Consider the following 6,633-nt stretch of genomic DNA (forward strand, 5'->3'; position numbering starts at 1 on the left):
TGAATCAGAAGATGTTAAATAATGTTGATACACACCACAAAGGGATTTAGGCAAGGAAAGGCACATCATTTCACCACAAGAAATAAAGACCACAGTTGGAAGTTAATGACCAGCCAGGTCTTGTGGTAGGTTTCCTAGCTTCAGTAGGTCATTATGGTGGAACGTTCTTTATGGTACTTAGCTGGAATAAAGAAATAGCAATTGGCAAATTTTATTGTGACCCCTATGTAGTGTTAAAAAGAAAGCACTCTTTTATAAGCCTGGTGCATGAAGAGGGAAGGAGTAAAAATCCAAAATGATTTGGTGGTACTGAAAATCCTACTTGACACATTAAGGAAAATTTTTAAAAAAGAAAAGAAAAATAAGGTTAATCTTCTTGTCTGGTTGAATTAGAATTCTTGCAGTTACAAAGTTAAAATGTCAAGTAAATACTACACTTTTCACTTTTCTTGTACACAGACACAGTTTAGATAAACAGCTGCCATATTTCATCCTGGTGAAGCTATATGCCAATATTTAGGGGAAAAGATCGTAATTTCCCTATTTTATATAGCTTAAGTCTCTGAAAATAGTACTCATACGTCTGGCTAACTGGCTATCTATATCAGCAAAGTGATCATAAGTTTTGACAATGATGAGATTTCCCAACCAAAAAAAAAAGTTTCCAGTTGAGTGAATACAGTTACTTTACTAAAAAGTCTAACAGACATCAGCAGAACCTGCTCTGGGTCAATTTCCCACTATCGGTTTTCTTTTACAAATCTGTGTCAAGTGTCTACCCATTTCTTTCTGTCTGGATTCTGAACCTAGGTTAGTTTGTCTGAAATAGGGAATTAGAGGAATCCATACAAATTTCAGTGGTATTAAAAAACAACTGTGTGAATAAATAAAATAGATTTTCAGGATAAAATGATATATCTGCCAAAAAAAAAGTTAAATTAAAAACAATTAGGGGGCAAACAAGGGAAATTATTACTATGAAAAAATAATAAAAATGGCAATTGTAAAGCAGGTAGCTTCCCATTCATGCCACACGATATGCCTTCATTAAGGTGTACTCTTTCCGGTTGGTATGAGCTGCCCAGATGAAGAGAGCAGAAGCCATGAACTGCAAGGGAGCTGAGACGCAAGCCAGGCAGAAGGACCATCCAAATTCACCGTACACATTCTCAGGTAGCTCTAGTTTCTGGTGGAGTAGTTCAATTCCAGCAACATAACAACTGACTGAGCCCAGTGTACACAGACCTTGGAGGAAATTTTAGAAAATAAAACAAAACATAGCTAAGTAAGAGCACTGTAAGAGCATTTCAGGTAATGTGACAGGGCAGTAATATATGAAAGTTTAAGAATTACAACTCTTTGGTCTCTATGGAGACAAGAAGAAGATAAAAAGTTAAGTATGATGACAAGACCCACCTGCAAGGAGATGGAGAATGCCTGTGGCGATGGTGGGATACAAGCTTCGGCAGATACAAGCACAAAGTCCAATCAAAGCCCCGAAGCACATCAAACCTAGACTAACAAAAGGTAAAAGGAACTGGCAACGCCAAAGATCTGATTTAAAAAAAAGAGAGAGAAAAAGGTTACCATGATTCCAGACAGTTTTCCCACAATGGCAAGTTCTTTCATATTCTAATTAGATTATTTCTTAAAAAATGAGAAAGGAATATTGAGGTTTCTTTTCTAAAGCACATTGTTCAAAAAGATGCTAACTTTGTCTTCATAAAAAAGGACACTAGCAGTTAACAATTACGGATCTCAGCAGGACATTTACCATATGTCAGGCACTATTCTATGGATGCTTTGTGCATTAATCTTCCCAACATCTCTAAGAATTAGGTACTACTATTATTATTATCTCTATTTTATAAAAGAGAAAACTGAGGCAGGAGGTATAAATAATTTGAACAAGGTGACATAGTTAGTAGTCGAGCCAGAATTTGAAGTGAAACATTCTTGCCCTACATACAAACTAATCTAAGTTCTTACAAGATCTCATGGTAGGAATAACAAGTCAAGGAGTGATGATAATAAAAACCTGTTGAAAGAATATACATAAAGTACAAAGTAGAGGATCTAGTATATACCAGGCACACAATAAATGGCAGTTTTAATTATCATAAATTCCCTCAACAGCATGGGAAGAAAACTGATGACTTTACAACAAATACCAATCCATTTTTAATTTTAGTTATTAGCAATGTATTAATATCAACTCCAAACCAAATCCACCTTTCAGTGCTAGTTTTACTTTCTAGAACTACACAAAAGTCTTTTCTTTCACTTTCCTTCAAACTGTTAATAATAAACTTCTTCCTATGCATCTGCAATGCAAAATTGAATACTTGCCATTTATTCAATGTTTCCTCTCATGACATGGTCATTCATCCAGGCAAGCTCCAATAAGTCTCTATAGACTGGAAAGTAGGTCGAAATCTGAAGACAGTATTTCTTGGATAACCTGATCCTCAAGGAACAGAATACTCCTAATAAATACTGTCATTTATTTTTGACAGTTCCACTTTTGTTACTACCACCTAAGACTGGAGTAACACTTGTGACAGGCCTGGCACTCAATTGGCTCATACAGAGCTTGCAGTCAACTGTTTCCACATACCCCTATCTGAACTTAGGTAGCTAAAGTGTTTAACTCAAACATACAAATTTATTATTAATTCCTATTAAACTTTCCCTTTAAATGGGCTCACTAATAACATCTTTTGAGGGGTCTGGATTCTGTCAACCAGGGTATCAGTCTGCCTCTCTCAACTTCCTATTTGCAATTGGTTAGTATGTACCTAACTTCTAAAATATTTTATCAACAGATATGAATTTGTTGGGATACTGTTAAAGATCTTATTTCAAGCTGACACAATGTACTCGTTCATCTTTTTCCAAAATCAGAGCTCAACAAAAGATAAAATTATTTCCTATTTTCCCCAATTTTCCTGCAGATATCAAGGTACTCACAGGTCCGAAGCAGATCAATCCCACTATTGTGATTTCCAGGATCAACAAACTTCTCCATGAACTGCTCATTTAGTGTGAAACCCATACATCTTGTGACCACATCAAATGATTCTGAAATAATAACAATGATTGTTTGTTGTTTTAACTATAAACGTTTAACAAAATCTCTTTGAGTAATTATACTCTAAAATAAAAAGTGACATAAAAAGATGTCCCCAGAGGAAAAAGCAACCTCTTTGGCCCTGACATGCACGATCAATGCCCAATGGATGCCAGAGGTTCTCAGCAGCAGGCTTAAGACATGGGCATAGAAAAGAAAAAGAAAGTAGGAACCGTAAAATGAATGAGACTAGATATGTAAGACTAGAAGGAGAAGAGGACAAAGACTGAAATAAAAAGGCACTTTGATCTTCTCCCCTAACTTACTCCACCAGCCATCTTGCCCATCTCAGATAGTAACATTCCACCATTCCAGTTCCTCAGACTAGAAAGTTGAGTCATTCTTGCCCACATGCATTCCATCAGGAAATCCTAGAGGCTATACCTTCAAAATATATTTAGAATCTAGCCACTGCTCAGTTTTACCACCCTGGTCTGAGTCTCAATCATCTCTCACCTGCATTACTGTATAAGCCTTCTAATTAGTCTCCTGGATTCCACCTTTGCCTGATGCAAATCAGCCTTGGTGAACAGATCATCTCTCCCATGCTCAAAGCCCTCCAATGGCTCTACCACATTCATAGTAAAAACCAAAATCCTCAAAATGCCTAGAGAAACCTGCATGATGTGCCCAATTCCCATTCCCAGTGTACATGTCGCTGACAGAATACCCTCTCTTTCTCTCCCTGTCTTCCTCCAGTCCAGTCCAGTAGCTTCCTTGCTGGTCCTTGAATATTTGGGGCATGCTCTCAGCTACTGGCCCCTGCAGCAGTTGTTCCTTCCAACCTAAATGATTCTACCTGCCTCCACAATTACGTATTTGTCCAACACCTTCACCTATATCAAGTCTTTACTCAAGTGATATCTTCTTCTGGGAACCTATCTTGCCTATACTACTACGTAACTTATGCCCACCAACATCACTTTCCCTGTGTATTTCCAAATCTCCTTCATTTTGTTGTACTTCTTCTCAGCACATGTCATCTTCTAACATACTATGTAATTATGTATTGTTTACACTGTTATGTTTATTGCCGGTCATCCCTTATTAGGATGTAAGGAGTTCCCCAAGAGTAAGGATTTTCATTTGTTTTGTTTTTTTCCCCCCTGATATACTCCAAGCTACTAGGCCCTGGAACATGGAAACATATAATAAATATTTGTTGAATGAATAATAAATGGTTACTAAGATTCAAATATCAAGTACTCCTTCCTATTCTCTCATAAGTAGAGTTAAACATTTTACAATAAATTTTAACCACTTTCCCCTCTTGCCAAACTATTTTCTTTTTTCCATATAAAATCACAACTATCATCCTTTTGATGTATGGTAACTCAAGCCTGTTGTGCTGTGATTTGAATACAGTGCTTCCCACCAAAAGGTCAACAGAAACAGTCATAAACCAAAACAAATTGTAAAGTTATTCCTTATAAAGAGCTCTAAAGCTTCCATTTTAATAAATGGAAATTAAAATGTTTAAATATTAAGAATGCTTGTAAAATAAGCCTGAAATTATTTATATTTTCTTCTTATATACTGCATATTTTTAACCTATAAACGCTATCAAGATTGTTTTAAAACAGTCTCAAATATCTACAGATTTAAATGTAGAGTTGGTCAAATTACATCCTCTAAGATTTAGAAGATAAATGATAATGACATGGCAAACACATAAAAGAACTATCAACTCATATTAGCTGACTTCATTTTGGAAACTAGTCCAGTTACCAAGTATTTAAAGTCTTCCAATGTACTTTTCCAATTATTTCTTCATGACATGTGAGATTAATGAAACAGCTTTCAATGAATGAGTAAATAAACAAAATATCTAAAATGGCTTTCCCAAGATAAGGACAGTTAAGAGTACAACCAACACTTAAGAGCACAATGGTAAGTCTTGGAAGTTGGGAAGAGAAGGAAGTAGGAAGAAAAGAGACACATAAGATTTATTTCTTTGGGGAGAGAAAGAACCCACAAACCTGCTTATATATAACTGGGCCATCATTGCATCACTTCGTCTACTGCTGAGGAGGTAAAGGAAACAAAATAAGAGAAATACCTGTCTTTTCTAGTTGGCTATTCCAATATATGTTCTGGGGTATAGTGATACACCGTCTCCACAATCCCACTGTGCCATTATACCGGAAAAGTGCATCATTATAAGTCTTTTCATCTGCCTCATCGCTAGCGAATTCATCCCAGACGCTTTTGTTCAAATCACTGGAATTTTCTTGAACTGGACTTCGATATTCATACCAGAAGTCTGTGCCAATTGAGGCTGCCATGTAGATGGTGGAAATGAGGCTAAGTACACAAGCAATTACAAATGCTGTAGCAAAACGGTTATCCATTCTGGCATTCAGACTGCTCTGTTTAAAAGTTGAAGAAAGAAGAAAAGTTAGACTTCAAGGGCAAATACTGATTATTTTGAAATAAATTATCTCAATATCACTATTTCCCATCCTTTGGCTATTTAAATCATTAAAGAATTTTTTTAAATCATGTTTTTAATTAAGTTCAAACAAAACTCATTATCATGAAAATATTTATTAAATATTCACATACCCAGGATGCTACGGAGACAGAGGTCTTGTTCTCTAGTCTATCACCTGCACACTAAAACAGACAACACTGAAAAGGACATACATATTACAGATACAAACAACAGACATGCCCAGAGTCAGCAATGAACTGTGCAAAATTTTTTAATTACAGATTAAATTTTTATACAAGCTGCACAGCATTAAGTGTTCTGGGTTTCAGTGTGAAAAGGCCATAGGAAAAGAAAGCAGAGGAAATCAGCTTCTCCCAGTTTTCTCAGAAGAGGGAAACCTTCCAAAACAAGGTTTAGAGTCAGGAGCTATATGGAAGACAGAGTTGAACATGTTTGTTAACCCAGAGAAAGTTGTTCCAGGTGCACAGAATAGCAGAGAACAATAACATAAAATGTGCTAGATATCAGTCTGTCCTAATCCATTAAAGTTAAACCAAGCTCCTTTACGCTGCCAAATTCCTCTCTCCTATCTACTCTCCCCATTCCTTATACTTTTTGAACCTCCTCAATCGCAAACTAAATGATCTCTCCTCAGCCGGAAAGAAAACTGAATTAGGCAAAATACGAACACTCCCAAGGCGTGGACACGGTCTCAATGGCAGTAGTAAAGCGCCGCAGTAAAATGACTCAAGGAGGATCAAGCTGGGTCAAATACTGCATGTATATACCATGACCGCACCAAACACCTTACAAAGGAACACGAAAACAGGCTAGCAAACTGGGGTTACTGAGTTTGGAAGATGGGAAGTGACTCAGGAGAGATCAAGGCAATTACAATAATTAACAATAACTCCATAAGTTGAGTTTGTATTTTTATTCTTTTTAACCCTCTTTCACCCTATGGGTCTCAAATGACCTTTAAAGGTCCCGGCATCGGGAGTGGCGGTTGGCCCAGGCCGGACGCCGGGCGCTGTCACCCCGCGGAGCGCACCACTGGGCGGGCAGACGT

General features: G+C 37.0%; 1 protein-coding gene across 2 annotated transcripts in view; it reads right to left on the reverse strand.

Moving 5' to 3' along the window:
• Positions 1–198: 198 nt before the first annotated feature.
• CLDND1 (claudin domain containing 1) overlaps positions 199–6,633 on the reverse strand; it is a 6,747-nt gene continuing 312 nt past the window's right edge. Inside the window, exons 1-5 of one of the 2 annotated variants that reach the window (XM_006916537.3) lie at positions 5,696–5,841; positions 5,190–5,499; positions 2,971–3,081; positions 1,417–1,554; positions 199–1,245 (exon numbers count right to left, since the gene is read on the reverse strand). In XM_006916537.3, coding sequence (XP_006916599.1) covers positions 1,025–1,245; positions 1,417–1,554; positions 2,971–3,081; positions 5,190–5,481 — 762 coding nt within the window. In that variant the 5' untranslated portion in view covers positions 5,482–5,499; positions 5,696–5,841 and the 3' untranslated portion in view covers positions 199–1,024. Of the gene's footprint in view, positions 1,246–1,416; positions 1,555–2,970; positions 3,082–5,189; positions 5,500–5,695; positions 5,842–6,633 lie in introns of those variants that run through there. The other variant, XM_006916536.3, reaches the window with a different exon arrangement.

This window comes from Pteropus alecto, unplaced genomic scaffold (genome assembly GCF_000325575.1).
Source record: "Pteropus alecto unplaced genomic scaffold, ASM32557v1 scaffold164, whole genome shotgun sequence".
Classification (NCBI taxonomy): Eukaryota; Metazoa; Chordata; class Mammalia; order Chiroptera; family Pteropodidae; genus Pteropus; species Pteropus alecto.